The sequence below is a fragment of the Mus caroli genome, chromosome X, assembly GCF_900094665.2.
Source record: "Mus caroli chromosome X, CAROLI_EIJ_v1.1, whole genome shotgun sequence".
Classification (NCBI taxonomy): domain Eukaryota; kingdom Metazoa; phylum Chordata; class Mammalia; order Rodentia; family Muridae; genus Mus; species Mus caroli.
The window spans coordinates 7,346,062-7,367,991 of NC_034589.1; the positions used below are offsets into that span (position 1 = coordinate 7,346,062).

The 21,930-nt window shown below is 43.8% G+C and overlaps 1 protein-coding gene across 9 annotated transcripts in view; it reads right to left on the reverse strand.

Moving 5' to 3' along the window:
- Positions 1-11,968: 11,968 nt before the first annotated feature.
- The window catches only part of Cask (calcium/calmodulin dependent serine protein kinase), a 323,785-nt gene continuing 313,823 nt past the window's right edge, over positions 11,969-21,930 (reverse strand). For 8 of the 9 annotated variants that reach the window (XM_021152785.2, XM_021152784.2, XM_029473084.1 and 5 more), the window contains 2 exons: positions 20,924-21,007; positions 13,829-17,251 (listed from right to left, as the gene is read on the reverse strand). In XM_021152785.2, coding sequence (XP_021008444.1) covers positions 17,075-17,251; positions 20,924-21,007 — 261 coding nt within the window. In that variant the 3' untranslated portion in view covers positions 13,829-17,074. Of the gene's footprint in view, positions 17,252-20,923; positions 21,008-21,930 lie in introns of all 9 variants that reach the window. The other variant, XM_029473085.1, reaches the window with a different exon arrangement.

The following is a 21,930-nucleotide window of genomic DNA, read 5'->3' on the forward strand; positions in this document are numbered from 1 at the left end:
GATTTCTGAGTTCGAGGCCAGCCTGGTCTACAAAGTGAGTTCCAGGACAGCCAGGGCTATACAGAGAAATCCTGTCTCGGAAAACAAACAACAACAAAAAAATTCCATTGTGGATTGTAAGACTCCACCCCCTCCTTGAGAGCTATAGACTGTAAATGGTTATGGGGAGGCAGTGGTGTAGCCACAGGTAAGTTACTTTTGTGCAATTAAATACCCGCCCCCATGCCCATGCCCATGCAAGCCAAGCTAATTAAATGTGTGGGACACACACTAAGACATGATGGAAGGAGGGAGACTTGAAAAGAAATTGGTTTGGTGGGAAGGGAAAGGGGATAAGAAGGCAACGGGGGTAAATAGGATCAAAGTACATTACAGATGTGTGTAAACTTGTGAACAAGTAAATATGTGAATGGTATTTTTTGTCAGTTCCCTACTTCCCTTCATTCATCCCCCATTTGACCAAATACAAAGACACTGGAGGCTGAGACATGTTATATCTCCAGTGGAAGGGGAGGGAGATACATAAGCGAAGAGAAACGAAAGTCTGTATGTTGCAGCCCAAACTCAAGTTGCTATTGTGGTAGGAAGGGGGCGACTGCAGAAAGAAGGAGACTGATACATCTTGGTGGGTAAACAAGGAAATGAGAGGCTTGATCTTCAGGTTTCAGCAGGGACCCAGCAGAAGATGGCACTACCTGGTCAAGTCAACAAACATGTGAGCATGTAAGAGCTGGCAAGATGGCTCCATTGGCCAAAGCACTTACCAGGCAAGCACCAGGACCGGTATTTGATCCCAGCACCTGTGTAAAAGCTGGACCCAACAGCATTGGGGAGGCAGAGACAGGATGACGTTACTTGTCTCAAAAAAAAAAAAAAGGTAGACAGGTTAGCAAGATGGCTCATTGGGTAAAAGTTCTTGCAGCATGCAAGCATGGCTGAGTTTGCCTCTCAGAATTCATGGAGGAAAGGGAAGAGTACTGACTCCCAGAAGTTGTCCTCTGATTTCATAAGCACACACTCCCAGGCATAGCCGCCCCACTCCCACCCCTCAAACAAATAAATAAAATGGAAATGAAAAAATAAAGTGGAGAACGATTGAGGTAGATACCCAACATTGACCTCGGGCCTACATATGCATGCATATTTGCGAACACATGAGCACACACACACACACACACACACACACACACACACACACACAAGCACGAGTTTGTTTCTATTTAATGTAAACCTTCTCTGGGGTCATATCTGGCTTAGAAGGAACTTTGCCTTGACAAAGTCTGCCTGGGCTCTGGACTGTGCTGGGCCTCAGGTCCTGGGGCAGTCTACCCTGCCTTGGCACGAGTATGTACAAAGGCAAGAGGCCTGTCTTTGTCCAGCCTTCAGGCCCCCCACTTCCCGCTCTAATACAATGCTTCTTCCTGTTTGTTAGGCATGCTCTGCCTACCCGCTCCTCCCCCAGCTGCAGTAGTTCCTTCTAAATGTTCCCCAGGTCCTACCCAGGAAGGGATACTTCCCCTATTCCCATGGCTACTTCTTGTACCCTGTGAGGGACATGAAGCAGGGGAGAGAAATAGAACCCCCACCCACTGTGTGTGTGTGTGTGTGTGTGTGTGTTCATGCATCAGAGTCATTCCTTAGATGCCATCCACTACTCTTTTGTTTGAAAAGGGGTCTCTCTCTCTCTCTGCTGAAACTGCCCCATCCCATTCCAAACAGGCTAGTCTGGCTGGTCAGAGCACAGCAGTGATTTGCCTGTCTCTGCCCCCACCCCCACCAATGCTGGGATGACAAATGCGTGCCACCATAGTTTGGTTTGGTTTGGTTTTGCTTTGCAATGGATTGTGGTGATCGCTCTCAGGTCATCTCTCTTAGAAGCATCTGTATCAATTCCAACATCTCAGTTTCTATGTCTTGCAAAGTGAAGGGTAGGTGATGATACCTACCCTTCAGGGCTGTTTGGAAGATATGATGGTTCCTGGCTCCAAGTGCTTTTCTTTGTGTAAATAATGAGTCCCCTGGGTAGACGTGCTGCTGTTATGTGATACTATCCCTAGAGAGATATGAACAAATGCCTACTCACTCCAGATAGGTACCCAGTTTTATTGGGATTACTAAGAGGAATATGGGTGAGTGGTTACTTACAGGAGCAGATATGACTCAGGCAGCTGCAGCATCAAAGTCTACCCCAGCACAGGTGACATCTCACAAAAACTCAAATTCGGTATCACAGCACACAACCTGAAGGAGGCTCAATAGGTCAGAGTAAGAGTGCCCTACAGCTCAGTGTTTTCTCCTCCCCTCCCCTCTGATTCCCCTCCCCTCCCTTTCTCTGCCTTCCCTTCTTCTCCCATTCATCCCTTTCCCTCCCCTCCCCTTCCTTTCCCTTCTTTCTTTATTTTTAAGACAGAGTTCTACTCTGTGTACTTCAGGCTGCCTTGTACTTGTCATCCTCCTGCCTCAGTTTCCTGAATGCTAGGATTAGATATTATGTGACACCACATGTATCCAATCTAAGGGTTTTTTCCCTTTACTTTTTAAGTTTCAGTTTTATTATAGTCATTCGTGTGTATATGTGGGCATGAACATGGCATGGTACCATGTGGAAGTCAGAGGACAACTTTTGAGAACATTTTCTTTGCTTTTACTATATGGGTCCTGGGTATCGAACTTAGGTCATCAGGCTTGGTGGCAAGTGCCTTTATGAGCCACACTGTCAACCGTGCTTAGCTTTAAAGAAAGAATAACTGCACATATTTATGGACTACAGTATGAGATTTCAGTACATGCACATACTGTGCAATGATCAGATCAATGTAACTAATATATCTATAACTTAGATGTCTTTGTTGTTATTCTGGGAACACTCAAAATATTCTCTAATAATCAATTGTCCTGAACTACAGTCACTGTATCACAGAATATTAGATGTTATTTTCCCCCCAACAGTAACCCTGGACCTGGTAGTTTCTATATATTCTTTCTATACTTAATTTTTTTTTGATTCTAGAACACAGATGTTCTACTTCTAGATTGCTAATAACCTTTGTCAGGAATGAGTTTCAAACATAACCAAATAATGCCATTGGCTTCTTATTGAGATACGGATTTTCTGTTAAGGCAGTATATTTAAAAAAGCCTTTATTGTCTTAGAAGATCCTCATAATCTCAATAACAGAACCAGAAAAAGGTACAAGGTACTTTCGTTAAAATGGGGAGCAAGACAGTGGTGAAGAATAAAGACAGAGACATGATTAATGTCTTTGGATGAACACTTACATAGTAGGAAAATGAGTATGTTTGGACTCATGTCTATCAAAACCGTGAGACAGGCCAGGAGCAGTGGTGCACGCCTGTGAGAGGCCAAGGTGAGAAGAGCTCTGGTGTGAGGCTAGCCTGGGCTGCATAATGAGTTCCAAGGCACTCTGAGCTACAGAGTGAGACCCTTTCTCAAAAAAGAGAAAGAACTAGGAGCTGGAGAGAGAGAGAGAGAGAGAGAGAGAGAGAGAGAGAGCTCATTGCTTAAGAAAATTTGCTGGTATTTCAGAGAGCCGAGTTTATTTCCCAGTACCTGGGCAACTTACAACAGTCTTGAACTCCAGTTCTAGAGTATCCAACACCCTCTTCTGGCCTCTGTAGGCATCACCACACATGTAGAGACACACACACACCACACATACACACACACACACACACACACAAATTTAAAAAGAAAGAAAAATATTTTGGGGGGGGGTGGGTTTCAAGACAGAATTTCTCTGTGTAGCCCTGGCTGGGCTGTCCTGGAATTTGCTCTGTAGATCAAGCTGGTCTTGAACTCACAGAGATATGCCTGCCACTGCCTTCTGAGTGCTGGGATTAAGGGCTGCACCAACATTCCCTACTTAAATACATCTTTGTTTTTGATTTTTGAGACAGGGTTTCTGTATGTAGCCCTGGCTAACCTGGAACTCATTTTGTAGACCAGGCTGGCCCTAAACTCACAGAGATCTGCCTGTCTCTGCTTTCTGAGTGCTGGGATTAAATGTGTGAACCATCATTGCCAGTTAAAAACAAACAAACAAAAAATAACAAAAGCTTCCTTGGTGAGGTGAGTGCTATACTTCTCTGTGTATTTAACATGCAGTTGGGATTACATTGTTTTGGAAAGTGGCAATAATATGTTCTCTAGGGTCCATGACTTCATCGACCATACACAGGTCAGGTTTCTACTACCAGGCATGAATTTCGTCCAACTGAATGGACCTTAAGTCCAATGAAATGGCTGTTGGTTACCCTCAGGATGTAAGTGCCCCCCTGCCACTCTAGGGGTTATCTAGCTACGCTGGTTAGGTCTATGGTTCATAGGCTTTACAGCTGGGTCGGGCTTTTAATTGCTTTTCTCCCTTGGCACCTTACACAAGCTCCTTTCAAGCCTGTGAGAGACAGTCCTTAGGGAGGAGGCTTCTATGATACTTCCAGGTCACTTTCTCTGTGTCCTCAAGTCCTGTGTCCAAAGTTTGTGCTGCCTTTAGAAATAGGGTTTTACTTCAAGAAACTTCTTTTTGTAGCAGATAGAGATCATCACTAAAATCTATAACTGGTCAAAACACAGAGAATGACTGACCACAGGATATCCCACATCAATTGCTACATCTACAACATAACTCCTACATCTATGGCTCAAGGAACATCACTGAAGGGAGGGTGGAAAGATTGTAAGAGGATCAGCATGTCTGCTACTAGACACTGTCTTCTACATATGACAGGAAAGCCACATCATCAGAACTTAAGAATATGGTTGCCCAAACAAGACCAGTACAACCTGACTCTCACTTTCCAAACCAGTGTAATCCCATTGCATGCTAAATACTTATACCCACAGAGAAGTATGGCGGTCACCCTCACCAAGGGAGCTTTTGCTTCTTTCTCTTTTAATAAAAGATTTTCTTTTCTTTTTTTTCTTTTCTTTTCTTTTCTTTTCGTTTCTTTCTTTTTTTGTGTGTGTCTGGGGGGGGGGCTGGCAGTGGTGGCACATGCCTTTAATCTCAGCACTCAGGAGGCAGAGGCAGAGGCAGGTGGATCTTTGTGAGTTCTAGGCCAGCCTGGTCTTTACAAATCAAGTTCCAGGACAGCCAGGGATACACAGATACACCCTGCCCCCAAAACCTGACACCAGTTGACATCTCAAGATATCCGGATAAAGAAAAAAAAAAATCTCACAAGATCCGGCCCCTAGATGGAGAGCTACAGGCAATCAATGAATTCTAAGAGAAGACAACCAATCTTCTCTAGGAAGGAGTCCCCTGTTAGGTTATTCAATCCCAAGTAATCAGACCGAAATACTAAAAGGGTTTGGTAGGTTGTATTCATATAAGGAGAGGTAATGGATTTGAGGTAGAGTAGGGGCATCATGGGAGGAGTTGGAGGGAGGAGGAGGGATGATGTAAGTGCAATGTCTTCATGCATGAAATTATTAAAACCAATGTTTAAAAAAGGAAGAACAAAACCAACCAATCAAAATCATGCCCCAATGGCAACCACACTGTAATACACAGAAAAAGTACTGAATAAAGTGTTTGTGTGTGTGTTGGTACAAAGTAATGCTATCATTCCATTCCTCTTCATTTTTTGACTTTTGTAGAGAAAAAGAGTCTGGGACTTCTTTGGTTTTCCTGAGGTTGTCTCAGAGTTTGGGAATAAGAGTCTTGTGATGTTCTGATCATCACTGCCTCCACCCTGTGTGTGTATGTGTGTGTGTGTGTGTGTGTGTGTGTGTGAGAGAGAGAGAGAGAGAGAGAGAGAGAGAGAGAGAGAGAGAGAGAGATGACAGGAGATGACAGAGACACAGAGAGACACAGAGAGGAGGGGGACAAGTTGCAGGAATCAATTCTCTCCTTCCACTCTGTTGTTTCAGAGGCTAGAACTCAGGTTGCAGTCTTGGGTCTTGGGGAAGCAGCTTTGCTGCTGAGCAATCTCTCCCATCCTCATATTTTTAACTGTATCCCAGAACAATTCTTGGGAGAGTATTTGCATCTCTGCTTAGAAAGATATCTGTCTCATTTTTACCCTCTCTCTAAAGACTCAAAGACTCCAATGGGAGTGGCCCGTGGGTCTGGCCTTGCTCACATACCTCCACCTGTCAGAGAGGAGGGGGAGAGTGCAGTCTCCTTTTTTGTGATTTAGTTGGGGGTGGGTAGTAGAGCTGCATCTGCCTGAGTTGAAGCATTTCCTTGAGTAGGAAGCTATGAGCTAGGGAAACAGTGTCACTCTTGCTAAGGGTGGGACATGCCCCGAAAGGTGGTCCCTTGCTTCTGGTGCTTTTGGCAGAGGTTATGGAATTCAAAGGAGTTGGGGCCTGGTTGTAGGAAGTGGCCTGCTCTGGGGTGAGGCTTGGGGGTTATATACTGGCCCTCTGCTTTCTGACTGCTAAAGTTGTATGGCTAGCTGTCTTAAACTCTTGCCACACCTTTCTTCCATTACACTGCCTCTTGCCGTGTATATGGTCAAAGCAATGAGAAAAAGAACTAATATGGCATTAAACACTTCAAAAGCAAACATCATCTCTTCTGCTTTCACCCCAAACCTGTTTCTCCCATCTTCCCCTTTTACAAACAAATACCCACCCCTCTTTGCAATGAAGACAAGAAATTGAGAAGATCTGAAGTTGCAAGTGCCATCAAGGGTGACTAAACTGTTGGGATGAGAAGCTACAACCTATATTCACAATGGATGCCTAGCAACATAGGGCTATAGAAATTTGCTACAAGTGTGCATGCAACTCTTTTGTTTTGTTTTCTCTTTTCTTTCTTTCTTTTTTCTTTTTTTTTTCTTTCTTTCTTTTTTTTTTTTTTTTTTTTTTTTTTTTTTTTTTTTTTTTTGGTTTTTTGGAGACAGGGTTTCTCTGTGTAGCCCTGGCTGTCCTGGAACTCACTTTATAGACCAGGTCGGCCTCGAACTCAAAAATCTGCCTGCCTCTGCCTCCCAAATGCTGGGATTAAAGGCGTGTGCCACCACGCCTGGCTAACTTTTTGTTTTCTAAGTATTCATTTACCTATCTTCTTTTGTGTATGCATGAGTATATGTGTGCATATGTTCATATGTGTACACACTTGTGGTACTACATGTACTTGTGCATCAAGGCCAGAAGTCAATGTCCTCACTTTATTTATTTATTAAGACAAAGTTTTCTACTGAACCTGGAGCTTGCCAAGTAGCTGAGCTGGTGAGCAAGTGAGTGCTCACTCCCAGAATTTCTCCGTGTCTGCCTCCTCCTTATGTGAATTTCCAGTAGAATGTCATCATGCCTGGCCTCGTATGCGAGGTGCTGTGGATCTGAATTCAGGTCACCTTGCTCATGTGCCAAGTGCTTTACCCACTGAACTCAAAAAAGTTCCCAGGGCCCCTTGCAACTTTTGGGTAAAATTTTTGAGTATTTTATGTATTTATTTCTCTATTTTTGGCATTATAGTACAATTACATCATGCCTCCCTTCCCTTTCCTCCCTCCAAACTCTCCCATATACCCTTTCTTCCTGTCTTTCAAATCCATGGCCTATTTTTAATTAGTTGTTTATATATATTATTTATATTGTTATACATATTATATATACAAATGTTGACTACTTGGTATTAGATGATTGGTGTGCCCTTCCCCAGAGAAGACTATTTTTTTTCACTCTGAACATTCTTCAGTTGCCTGTAGTTCTTTGTGGGGGGTTGTAGCTTCATGAACTTTTCTTCATCCAATTTGGCATGGCTATTGGTATTATCCTTGTTCAGCTCATAATTGGGCAATCATGTTGGCGAGACTTTATGTGTGTAACTTCTGAAATTATTAAGAGACAGAATCTCACCAGAAGCTCTCGGATCCTCTGGTTCTTACAATCTTTTTGTCTCTTCTTCCACAACGTTCCCTGAGCCTTAGGTGCACAAGTTGTTTTGAAGATATATCATTTGGGACTGGGCTCCAGTCATTTTGATTGGTTGTGATTTTAGGGAATGGTCTCTGTCCTTTGCAAAGAGAAGTTTCAAATTTATTAGGTGTCTAATATGCAGAGCCCTGGGTTCTATCCTCAGCATTATAGGGAAAAAGTTTTAGGGGAGCTTAAAGAACCGAGGGTAGACCAGATGTTCCAAAGTGAAGGAAAACAAACCAAACAGCTCAAAGTGTTTTGTTGGATCCCTCCAGTGAAGCCCCAAGGCCACTGCCATCAGGTGGAGTCAGAGCCTATCACCTCTGTCTGACAGCTGCAAGCCTCTACTGCCACCTTGAGCATAAAGCTCACGGGCTTCTTTATTCTGAGTTCAGGTGCCCCACAGGGCAGAAGCTATGGGTCACAGACCCTGTCTGTAGTTTACTGCCAGGGAAGTAAAGAACAGATCTCATGGCTTCCACTTTGGAAAGATTTGTTTACAGTGTTGGAAGGTGTTTAAAAGATTCCAGGTCTGTTCTAGGGCTTGTCTTTCCAGCTGGGTTCCCAACCCCACCCCCTGCTGCTGAGAACTGAAACCCGGCATTAACTCTGGTTTTTGTTCTTTTTTGTTTTTGACAAATCCATTTGAATTCTCTTTTTCCTTTTGGCACAGGATCTAGTGTAGCCCAACCTGGCCCTGAGTTCTCTATGCCTTGAACTCTTGATTTTCCTTTCTCAGCCTGGAGTGCTGGGATTACAGGCTGCACTGTGGTGGTGCCTGGCTTCTATTTTAATTCTTAAGATCCTAAATTCAAAGTTGAGTTAATTAACCCTTTCCTCTATGATCTGTGCTTTTGTATTGTTTGACCTCATCTTGGAAATTATAACCTCTTAATTTTGCTTTCATGATTATGTAATAAGAGTCTGTTTTTTAAAAAAGAGTCTACGAATAAAAGTCTGTTTTTTTAAAAAAAAATCTTTTTTTTTTTCCCAGCTCCATCTTTCTACAGGAAATACCATGCTGGGAATGAAAATAGTCCACCCTAAGATCCCGGGTGCCAGGAAAATGAGTATCTCCCTGTCTGGGAACCTGCGCCTACAGCTAAATCTAAATATTCATATTTTCTGGTTTTTTTCTTCATCTTTTCTATAAATTGTAACACTGCTATACGGGCAAAGCAGAGGCAGATGGAGGAATTCTGTCTCCCCAGTTTTGGCTAAATTAATTTTACACACACACACACACACACAGCTCTGTTAAACCAGGCTAGTGTTTGAATTCTGAACCAGGCATTATGTCTTGGAATTCTGGGAAATACTTGCTCTTAACTAGCATCTTTGACATACAAAAATCTATTAAATTCCTGATCTTGACAATGTAAAGCTTAAGCCGAGTTAATGCTATCTCCTTCCCCACTTCTGTGTTAGCATTATAAAGTATTTTAATTGTATCTAGAGTTAAAAGTCAAACAAGATACCATTGATATTAGTATGTAAATGTATTCATTTACTTTTCTACTTTCTCTTCACAGTTCTAGTTAGTTTTAAAATATTTCGAGGACAACTTTCAGGAGTCAGTTCTTTCCTTTCACTGTGAGTTCTAGGTATTGAACTCATGTTGCTAGACTTGAGGGCAAGCCCCTTTACCTGCTGAGCCATCTTGCTAGTACATTGTACCAACCAAATTACTTGAAGAAACTATTTGAAGCCTAGGGTGATGTGACTTTTCTTCATAGAGGAATGAAATTCTCTTCTGTGAAGGCACCTTAAGCATAGGCTCATCTGAACCAAATGTCAGGGCTGGAGCCGATGCGAAGAGAACACGGCCCTACTTCGGCTTCATTTGTATCCAACAACAACCTTTTTGTGGAAGAGGCAAGGGCCCCTGGAGGAGAACTCTTCCAAGTTTCCTCCCTGCCCTTGGCATCATCCTGGCCCCAGTTCAATCAATCCTTCCCTACATTGTTCATTTCTCTTTGTGTGTGTGCATGCATGAATGCATTAATTCATGTGTAATGTGCACCTGCATATGTGAGTTCCTATGTAGGTATGTGTTATTGAGCATGTGGAGGACAGAGCTTGACGTGTCCTCTCTGATTGCTTTTCTCATGTTTTAAAAAGACGGTCTGTTAGTGAATCTGGAGCTCACCAATTGTGCTAGACTGGCTGGCCAGTGTGCTCTGGGGATCCTCCTGTCCCCACCATCCCCACAGTTCTGGGACTACAGGCCTGTGTCGTGCTGCTGTCTCTGGCTCATTTACTTGGGTGCTAGGGACCTGGGCTGAGGTCCTCAGGCTTATGTAGACTCTGAAACAGCTCTTCTTTAGCTGCTAAGGATATTTGTTTTATGCTTTGGCTAGATCCTTTTCAGATTAGGACTCAGCATTAGATTTTGTCAAATGATTATTGAGGGTAGCTGCAAAAGTTATCACAGCTGTGAGTTTGACTTTTTCTAACTGAGATACATGCTATATAAAAGGACGCATACAGACCCTAGGTATTAGGTTCGGATGTGTCGCCATCATCCCGTCTGTTAGCACCACCCTAAAAGAGAGAGTGAACATTTGTATTATTCAAGCTCGTTCTAGGGGAAATTCTGTGAAAACTGTTAATTTGTGGTGAGCCTGCCTTGTCTGCTTCCCTACCTCCAGCCTCAGTTTATTCCCCCACAATCACAAGTCACTTGTGAGGTCTCAGCAGGCTGTTTTTCTCCATTTTCTTTCAATAGCTCATCAGAATTGAGTTGGCCCCTCTGGGGGTGTATGGCTGTGAGGAGGGGCCACAAGCTTCAGTCATGGTGCCCTCTTCACTAGTCTTCCCAGCTTATATAGTCAGTCTAGCCTCTTCCTGCCGCCACATGCAATTAAGATGCTTGCATAAATAGGTGGTAGAGTGGCTGATACTTAGGTGAGGTGTTGTGACATCCTCCACTCCCTCATGAGCCGGTGCAAATAGTCAACAAGCCCAGCTAATGCGATTCTTTCCCAAGAGGGAACAGCTGAACTCCACAAGATGGTGGCTGCTTGGCTTGGAGGAGAGTCACTCACAATAGCGTAGTGTGTGTGTGTGTTGGTGTATGTGTACACGAGTGGAGGCCAAAGGTCACCCTCAAGCTCCTCAGTAGCTGTTTACTTTCTCTTTTGAGATAGGATAGGGTCTCTCATTGAGCCTTGAGGTATTGCAATTCAGCTAGGTAGGGAGGCTAGCCGAGCCCCAGAATTCATGTTTCTGCCTCTCCAGCAGTGGGATTACAAGGCTTTGTCACCATGCCTGGCTTTTTCTATGGGTGCCGGGAATCAGAGCCAGGTACTCATGCTTGCTGCTACGAGCTTTACTGACCAGTTGTTGCCCCACCCCCACCATGTCTAGACTCTTACAGTGATAAGTTTGTGTAAAGTGTTAGCTTATAATCACCAGTATTCATGTTTCCTTACTGCAAATCTTCAAATGAGCAGGTAAAATGTACTGGGGCTTGGCCCCTTTCTGGGGTGTATGCAACACAGGCAAGAGTGAGTCTCTACAACTACTTTCTTGAACAAAGCAAAAGGCCAGAGCAGGGAATATGTCAACGAGGTGAGCAGGGGCACCCCAAACACCACGTCCCATACCCTAGCTTGACGCCAAACCAAACTACAAAACAGCACCTGCATCAAGCCAAGTAAGAAACCCGAGCGCTTCCTCCTACAGCTTTTCGTGCAAACGTCATATAACCACATTTGCTGAGCTGTGGCACCTACATCACTAAAATCAATTTAGACTTCTATTTCCAGCAGATGCCACCACTTGTGTTTCTCTTCCTTTTTATAAAGTTCAGAAGTTACTTAAAATGTGCATTCAAATGCAAGTTTTGATAGCCATGGCTGAGAGGAAGGTTTCCAGGATGGACATCAGGAGCCTGGGACACGTTCTTCCCAGAAAGGGTAGAAGCCATCCCTTTGGTACAAACCTGTGTGGGGGAGGCCTGCAGAACTTAGCCACGAAGAGGGCTTAAAATCTGGCCGGACCTCCCTTCTATACCATGAAAGGGTGTTTGTTCTCAAGCTGTTTGGCCTGGAATCTGAGGAGACACGTGCCTTTTCATGTTTTATACATTTTATTCATACATTTCTCCAACTTTGAAATGACAAAAGCCCAAGTCTATGGTTTCCCATTACACAGCATCCTACAGGTATGTATATTCTACAAAGAATACTATGCAGTTTCTCTTCTCCCCCTGTCACACGAGATAACTGATTAGGGTTTCGACTTGTACTGTGCTGGCAGTGCCACCAGCCTTGTGGTTGTTCAGGTGACAGGGCAAAGGGGTTGGGATGGGAGGGCGTGTGCTAAGGCATGTAAATAGATACACACAGAGAGAAAGAAAAGCAGGACATTTACAAAGAATCCGAACCTTTCCAACCCCTTCAGCTCCTCTTGCAAGCTAAGGCTTTGCTGTACCCTGCGAATACTTACAATCGGATACGGTGAAATATACAACAACCATTAACATCTCTCTCTTTTTATCACTGAGACAATACTTCAAAACCTTTTATAAAAAGGCAATAATACATACAGAAAGAAAGAACACATTGGCAAAGCTTTATGCAAAACCACCCCAGAACCGAGTCTGAATGGCAATGCACCTACACTGCACTGGAACACGATGCTGTGGTCTCAGCACCACCTGCCTGCAGAGGACATCCCAGGCGACATCAAAGACTGGAAATCAACCCCTAACCCCCAATTCTTGGTCTCTGCCAAATGAAAAATAAAGGCAATGCCACTCTCTGTGGAGGAATGCCTACTTCTACTCCCAAGCACAAATCCCTCAGTTGAGATTCTCTCCTGGGTCCAAAAGACTCATTATCCCTGGACCTTACTCAGTCACATGCTATAAAGAATGGATTGAACTCTGAGCAGTAGCCAAGTGCCAAGTTTTTGCACATACACAGAGCTGGAGTTGTGCTTGGGGCCAGCAATGTGGTCTCCCATGTGGCTGCAAACATCTCCTTCCATTTTCTTTTGCTTGGTCCATTTGCACAGGTTCATTCAAGGGAGTTAATGGAGGGTCAGGTGACAGACAGTGGGAAGTCAGGAATGTTCTCTCCCATCCCTCTAACAGCTAAGACTTGCGGATGCCTGTCCCAGAGACGGTGCTGCTCTTTGCCTATAGCTGCTACTGCTGCTGTGGCCTGAAGGCATCAACAGGAAGTGCAGATAGGAAGGCTGGACGCGCTTCCTCTTTTCCCCTACTTCTGGATGGATGTGGGAGCTGAACTTTACTCTGTAAGCTGGGCAACCCGAGACTTCCCACAAGTTTAAGGCAAATGGACGTGTGCAGTGCCCAGGCATAGCTGATTACAAATGAGGCCTCCCAAGTACGGTTCCTTAGCCAGTGGTACCACACAAAGAGGGAGACCCTATTTCTAAAGGGGCCAGAAAAGGGCAAGTGCCCCCAAGTAAAAACAGCGATGAGAAGAACACGCAGCCCTTCTGAAAGCCATAGGAAGAAACAAGGCATCAAGAAAGATGTGTTCAGGGGCTTCAGTGTGCCTCAGCATCAACAGTCCTTGTGAAGAGAACAGATGGAGCAGGCTGTGCTCAGTTCTGACAAACAGCCACCACTATCTACCCACCAGAATGCTGACCTGAAACAAGAAGTGATGAGGGATGCCAGGGGCTTGATTTTTGGAATGCTTAGCAGTGTGCCCTCTATTCTTTCCAAGGAGACATTTGTATTAAGAATTCACTAATCAAGCCATTTTCTCAATAGCGTTTGTGACAAGCTAAGCTTATTTTTCCCCGTGCAAGAAACTGACTTGAGATGCTAAAGGAACATCCCATCAGTGGGAGACAAGAGAATGCTTTGGGTTGCCTCACCCTTAAGGGGCAGTTTCCATTCTGAGTAGCTCCCCATTTCCTGGAGGGTGGTTCAGTTGATTTAACTTTTTGCAAAAAAAAAAAAAAAAAAAAAAACCAAAACAACAACAACAAAAAAAAACCCTGGTAACCTTAATGAAGAGACCCCTGATTGGAAAACAGAACTCACAGATAAAAAGCTTGAAAAGATAACAGTGGCTTCAAAGGAATGCTTGGCCTGCTTGCCCCAGGCCTTAGATACAGGGAAGGGACTGCTTCCTGTCACTCTTCCTTTGCTGGGGAACTCTGCAGCTTTATCTATTCTGCCACCAATAGCCTGAGACTCTGCCTTCTGAATGCAAATAGCAAGAAGTAGGTCAACCCTTTCTTTTGCCTTTCTGAGCTGATATTTTAAGCCATCTCACCTGATGGGGTGCTTCTAAAGTAGTTCCAATGTTATCTCAACATTGGGAAACTTCCAGATGAATTCAACTGAGGGATACATTCCTTTTCAGTGTTCAGATAGGAATACGCTGCATGTGAGAAGTAATTACTGCTTTATGATTAGAAAATCAGCTCACTCCATCTTTTAAGCAAAGATGAGAGCAAAGAGATCTAAACACTCCTTCTCCTGTTGTGGGAAGTAGGGCTGGGGCCGCAGAAAGAACCTGCACTCTGGCTTTCCAACATTTCAGTTGACTACTGATTTAGCAATCTCTGGTAATTTGCTCTAATGTGTGTGTGTGTGTGTGTGTGTGTGTGTGTGTGTGTGTTTTGGCCGATGAAATGGAAGCAGTCAAGAAGCTTTGAGCAATTTCCTCTGATTGCTTGGGGGTACGGCTGTACTGATAGTACTCTGACTTCAGAGAATTTTCTCCCTCTAGGTCATAAGCACACGGCTTTAGAGCTGTGTATTAGTGGAAAAGAGCAGGTGAGCTGCTGGCGCAGCCGCTGTGTTCTAGGTGCAGGGTTTCAGCACCTGTATAAGGGCAGGGAGGATGCCACCAATGCTCTCCTCTCAGACTCCAGAAGGCCAGTGAGGAGAGAAGTTCCCCATCTCCCCGAGTCCTGGAGTACTTTTTTCAGTCTGTGCTCACCTGAACTTCAGCTGGCTTCACTTTCCTATGCTCATTCTATCTGTGGGGACGTGGTAGATGGTCACAGACAGGCCTTGCCAGCATTTCTGGAGATCTGCTCTCAAGAGCAAGTGGGAGCATAAGGGATTCTACCAGAGGGAGGAATGGATCTTTTTTTTTTCCCCACACCTTAGTTGTGCTTTACTGGAAGAGGTAGAGCAGGTACTGAGCCACTGAAAAGGGTGGCTTACGGTCAGTACTACTGCAGTAATGATGTCTGGCCTGGGCACTGATTAGGATCGAGGTCAGCACTACACAGCCCTAAGCAACTCCTGAAGTTTTCTCCCTCCACCTAGCAAGAGCTCACTGTTGAGCCTGTCTCTGGTGTGCTGTTAGGGTAACCCTTACTTGTGGGACCGAACACAAGTTATTCTCACAGTATCTTGTTGGTAAGTTGTGACCATCTGGGCACTGACAAAGAATGGTCTACAAACAGAAACCAAATGGTATCATGTAATAATAGTTGGGAAGGGTGGGATGCTGAAAACAGCAGAGGAGTATGAACACAAAAATGCCTTCTCTGTTCAATGCCTAAGAGGAGCTGTTCAGGCCAGAACTCATTCTGCCAAGGCACAAAGTGATGGAGGCCAGCTAACCCTCAAGAAATGAAAACGATGGTGTGTTTCCAAGGACCAGAGTCATGTCAGTGCCCTGTTCTCTCATCCATGAAGGGGTAACACTCTAGTGACCTCTGGCAGAGTCTGAAAACCCCAGCCTGGACCTCCTCTAGTGATTCTGACAGCATGGCGGGGGATGAGATGGTGAATGTTTCTAAAGCAACAAGGACAGGTGACTCCCCTGTGCCAAGGGATAGAGCAAGAGGAAGGAGAGACCACAGGTGGCCTTGTGAGTCAGATGTGGTCCAAGCTGTGCCCTGGCAGGCTGCTTTGTTGCCCTACCAACTGATACTTATTCCTGGGCCATTGATGGGTCAGTGAGCATCTAACAAATTTTAGAACTTAAAAGATTACCAGCTTGGACCTGAACAAATCTATAATGAAATGAAGGACCCAAAGGCATTTAATTATTGAACACATACAATGAAGTATATTTAAAAAAATGGTCAGACTGTCCTGTTAGTTATCATTTTAAAGGAATTTACAGGGCTGTTATAGATTATTCTTTTGGAATAATTCAGTTTGTAGCAAATGCCTAAACTGGTTTCTTCATTGCACAGTATATTCTCTTTAAATGGGTGCTTAAAACAATTACATACAGATTAAAAATCCGCATTTCTTTGCTTAATTAAAACGTTAATACTCTTAGACAACACAGATCTGAAATGGCGAAACCAGCAATACCCCCTCCCACCTTACAACAAATTAAATTGAGACAAAATTACAAACACATTTCACTACATGATTATTATTAATAAAAATCAGGTTTTTTTTTTCTGTTTTATAAAGTTGCCCGAAATGCAAGGGATGTGCATAGGTTTACAACTTAGTCATAATAGCAATTTATTCTTACTCCCCTGGGTGTGCCCCGTGAACGGAATGTACTTTGCTGTAATTACAGATTGTTTTGTCCAACACAGACACACCGACAGCATAAACGCTCGCGACTGTCCACATGCATTAAGAGTCAAGACCCAACTTCAAATCTCTAAAAGGTTTACAGGGTGCTTCAAAGAGACAGTATCACAGTATCTGCATGTTACATAAAGGACTTAAAAAAAAAGAGAGAGAAAAAAGGCCTTTAAAAATTTATGACTGTTTTGTAATCACTAGACTAATCATTTCAAATAAATAAAGGAAAGAAAGGTATTCCAATCCATAAAATCAGACTCTAAAAAGAATGTAGTGTTCCACCCCCAGTCAAGGTAACAGAATCATTGTTTATTATTATTAAAATAGATTATAGAAAGCAGCATCTATTTTGTGCAGTTTTTAGGGGCCTTGGAAATAAAAAGCTATGATTTCCAAAAATATAACATTCCAAAGGATTGAATAATACATACATTTAAAGATACATTTTATTAAAGTTTAGGAGAACTGATTAAAAAAGATACTGTCTCTTTAAATTAGTGTGTAATTGATTTTCTCCTCCTATCTATTCGGACATGACAATAATTATAAATGTAGGTCACACTACAACTAGGTAGTCTCTAGGGACCACGACCTGCTGACACAAGGCCGATAACAAAGAGGCTTTTTCCATGTAGGAGGTGGCTCCCAGTTTTATACTCAGATAGCCAAGGAGAAGCCTAATAGACCCAGGAGACTGGGACCCACTGTGGGGCTGTGCACACAAGCTCGACGGCTTCCTCCAGATGTCTGATTGTCTCATCAATTTCGTTGTTGATAATTGTGAGATCGAAGTAGTGTGCATATGTTCTCTGCAAGACATCGGACTCCTTCTGCAGGCGCTGAAGAGATTCATCCTGCATAGGGTGGTATGGGAGACGGGGAGGGATGGGAGAAGGGAAAAGCAAATGCAAGGTGGAAGTCAGTCTGTGCCTTTCTCTTTCTACATTTCATCCCAGCATTAGAACGGGTCAAAACTAAACAATAGTGGGGTATGAGGCCAAGATGGCTGTGTGACAGAGATGATGGTCACTGTCCTGTGATGGCAGGGTCACAGAGCGCCCACTGGCAATTGTGACTGGTTGACATGCAACAGAGATCTCTGTGAAAAGTAACTAAAGCCAACACTTTAGCAAACACAAAGCCCCCACCCAGGCCTACCTGGGCCTATCCTCAGAGTCCCCTTTGGGAGACTACACAAGGCTTGAGTTTCTAGTGGCTATAGTTCTTTTATCCTCCCTTTGAGCCAGGGAGAACTGGAGCTACAGCCTTTTTGGTGAAACGCTAGTGTGGTTGAGGTAAACTCCTTCCCCTGGACCTTAAAGCTCATTTGAGTCTCACGTGTTTATGCTAATAATATTTCCCTCCATCTACTTAAAAGGTTTAGTGTGTTCTGGGAATGCAATGGCACATAAGAGCCCTCATTTGACAGCAGTCCATGTAAGAGGTAAAGCTTTCAGGATGCTATAAATAATGGTGGAATAAGGCCATTTCCCACATACATAGTAACTGGCAGCTGAAGAATGCCCCAGAGTTGGTCTGTACTGGAAATGGCCAGAAAAATGTCAGGGTTTGTGAATATACTCATGTCTCTTAAGAAAACTGCCCCCAAACCTTGAACTCCAAGTAGGTTTGCTGCAGGCTGACACCCCTGTATTCAGCTGGCCTCAGACTATCAAAACTCCCCCAGGCTGAATCAACACCAGGAGGGAACCTTGGGTCTCAAGCTTGTCCCATTGCTTTTTTTTTTTTTTTTTTTTTTAATGAGCCAGAGTCTCACTATGTAGCCCAGGCTAGCCTGGAATTTAGAATCCTCTTGTTTTAGCTTCCCAAGTATTAGATAGGTATGTAGCATAACACCCACATTGAATACTTTTTTAGTGTTCTAAAGAGTCACCAGAAAGAAGATCTGTTGCTCTGTTTTTACAGGTTAAATTTCTTTTTTTCTTTTTTGGTTTTCTTGAGACAGGGTTTCTCTGTATAGCCCTGGCTGTCCTGGAACTCACTCTGTAGACCAGGCTGGCCTCGAACTCAGAAATTAGCCTGCCTCTGCCTCCCAAGTGCTGGGATTAAAGGCATGAGCCACCACCGCCTGGCCAGGTTAAATTTCTTATGATGATTTCACAAAGGCCAAATTCAAATTTGAATTTTGTGAGTGAAATGAACTAGAAGTTTCCTGCCCTACTTCCCAAACACTTGGGAAGAGACAGGGACAGTCTTTGGGTAACCTACGCTAGTCTTAGATCATATTTACACATCCATAAATTTATGTTTATTAGATTATTATCCCTCTCTTCAACCTGGGCATAAAACCTTGTGTGTTCTGCTATTGCTTTGTCCCAGCTTATTGCTAAGCTGAGTGGCACACACATAGTGTATGTTCAATAAGTGCTATTAAAAGAAAAAGTGTTTGTTTGATACTGGTCCCTTTAGGATTTTTAGAAAAAACAAACAAAAAAAAAAAAAAAACAAAAAAACCCAAAAACCTGTCAAGACACTGGGTGATTGAGAAGTGGGACTCAGAGTAACAGAGCCTGATCTCTGGAGAATGCCAAAACTCTGATACCTTCAGGGACCAAGGCGTTCTGTGTGCCTAGCCCTGGCTAAGGACCCCTCTTCCTGTTCTTTGAGGGTACAGCTCTCTGGCAAGGGCATACTATTCCAGCCCTTTGCAGGGACAGACCCAAGAGCAGCCAGAAACTCAATGTTTCTTATCTGGGCATTCTGACCAAGCAAAGTCTACTGGTTTAGTCACCCTCTACAGGAATTTCAAAGCAGGACACAGCATGCTTTGAATATCAGTGTTAACTATCCTAATGGTTGCAAGACCTCCGTCACTAGTCACCTTTTGAGGCTAAATACACACATTATGCTTGTACCTGAAAAAGCATAATATTTTCACTGTGGCTCAGTTTCACAGGAAACAAAACTCCCTTTCAGCAACCGTGTTCATCAGAGCCAGGAGCACTTCCCACCAGTGCCTGGAGGCACGTTTTTAAGAAGTCAGTCTCTGTGCCAGGGGGGTTCTCTGTGCTATGTGGTCCTGGGTCCAGGACGCTGCTAGCAGGTTCTGGTTTGTTCAGAAGACTGGGTTGATGCAAACATTCAAGAAAATTTATGGCTAGACAGAGTTCTTTTTGCAGAAGAACAAAGCGCCCTTGTGTCTGTATCCTCTAAGGTGAGGCTCTGTCGGCTTCTTTTGCAGCAGCTTGTTCCCTCGCCTGTAACAGGCTTAGCTCAGTGAAAACAAAATGCCTTTATTCTAACAGCAAAAGCAAGGATTTATGGGAACCAAATGTCTACATTCTACATCTATTAAAAGACACAGACTGTATTTCATCACCTCCTAGCTGGTACTTACAGGCAATTTTCTGCACCATTTTGGCAGCTATGGAAAATTAGTAAAAAGGTAGGACAACAGGCAAAACAGAAACAAAAACAAAGCAAAGATGATAATTCAAGAAAAATACATAGCAACCAAGGAAAAATATTAACCACAATGAGGAGTTTCAAAAACACATGGGAGAGTAGAATTTTATAAAAGAATATGTCTTTTGCCAATGAAATGACAAAAAAAAAAAAAAAACCAAACCAAACCAAACCAAACCAAACAAACAACAGAGATTGAAAATATGAGCACTAAAGGTCAACCCAACTTCCAAGCCTCAATATGACTCTACTCTATAAATGGGTCACTGATCACTGGACACGGTCGAGGCTCCGCTGGTTTCTAGAATCTGCAAAATCATGCTCTTCAGGATAAGTTTACCCAGGAGTGTCTTCCTAGATCAGGAAGCAGATGCCAGCATATGCTGCCACCCTTACCTTCCCAGGGAATAACCTGTGTAGGCTTGGTAAGACTTGGGGCCAGCTCTGCCAAGTACTGACTTGAGTTGGCTTGAAAGCACCCAGGATTTATTCTTTTTGTGGTGCTGGGAAATAGAACATAGGGCCGTGTACATACTAGGCAAGCGAGAAATGAGGCTCCCTGCCCAGGCCAGCTCATCTCTAGGTTTCGTAGTCTCCAGAGGTCTTCACAAGCCAGGGAACCTGGGAAGCCCCATTAAGGTCATAGATTCCTTATAGCCCCTCTTAGCTCCAGGAGCTGCCACTGTCTTAATACAATCCTGTTAGGGAGGCAGTAGACTAGCTGCCATGGAAGGCAGAGTCTGCTTGCAATACCTCGGTCCTTGGGAACTGAGGGGCTTTCTCCTTGGACTTCCCAAGTAGATTATTAAGGAAGGCTACAGGCTGTCCCACTGACTGGTCTAGTCCACATCATAAGGTCTGGAGCAGACCTCCTGCTGTGTTAGGGATGGGGCTGGAATTTGTCTATTGTTCTGATCTCAGAAGAAACACCCTGCCTATGTGGTCTAATTCTCAATACTGAATGAGCTCCTTGTACTCTGGGAATCAGAGTGCCCAGCAAAAGGACAAAGCAGAGCTTTGCTCAGGTGTCTTCAGTGCAAGACATCTACATTCCTTACCCCAGACTGTGCCTCTCCGGAGAAGGGCAAGTTCACTCTTACCTCATTTAAACCTGGAGTGATAGTTGGCGCCGCAATGAAGACAACAAAAGGAGCAAACTCTGCAGTCCTCAGGACCTTCAGTGCCTGTGCAGAAAAGGAAGACACTTAGAAGAAGAAATCACCAAGATAACATGCAGAGGAGCCTATAAAACGTGACCCAACTGAAAACGTCAAGGCCTTCACTTAAGTTTTTAGCAAGATAAAATTAAATGTACAACTTTATACATTTTATACATTGCTTTCCTCCTAAAGGGTGGCCAGCAGCTCCGAAGTTAAGAGCTGATAAATTGGACCTGTTTGTTATGAATCTCATAGCTTATATGTGGGTTAATGTTTGTTTAAACCTGGTGATTTGATGGAGCCTGAATTTCAGTTGATGGGAAATGCATTCTGGGGAGACTTGAATTTGTAGGCTGGCTTCACACTGATTGGGAACCCACTTTGTCATATATCAAACTGCCAGTTGCTAACCAAAGAGAGCAAATCCTGGCCACCATCACTGTGTGGGCTGTCACATTTACAAAGGCCTTCTGATGAAAGCTGCCCTCCCAGGGGACTCAAGTGAGAAAGGGAGACCCTTGTCCAGGGCTGTAATCATGAATTCCTGTCACTAAAGACACTGTGTGGTTGTGGTAAACGTCATGACCCATGTGAAGATATGGCATTCAAGTGGAAGGCCCTCTGAGGTTCCTTCTAGTACCTTTCCAAAATGTGGCAAATCTGTACAAGACATTAGTTTGCTTAGATGTGTGCCTGAGTTGTGATGAGGTGGCATAGGAACCGACTCTGTGAAGGCTCACTGTTTCTATTCCTCCTCTGGGAAGTCATGATATAGGTTATAAATATCAATTCTGGGACAAAGCTGACCACATCCAGGTACGTAATCCACACATGACTGACATGTGAGTGATTCATAGGCATTGGGAGGAAATAAATACCTTGCTGCTCTCTGTTTAATTTTAGTTTTCTTTCCCCAGAAACAGGTATATCCAGGCTGGCTTCAAATG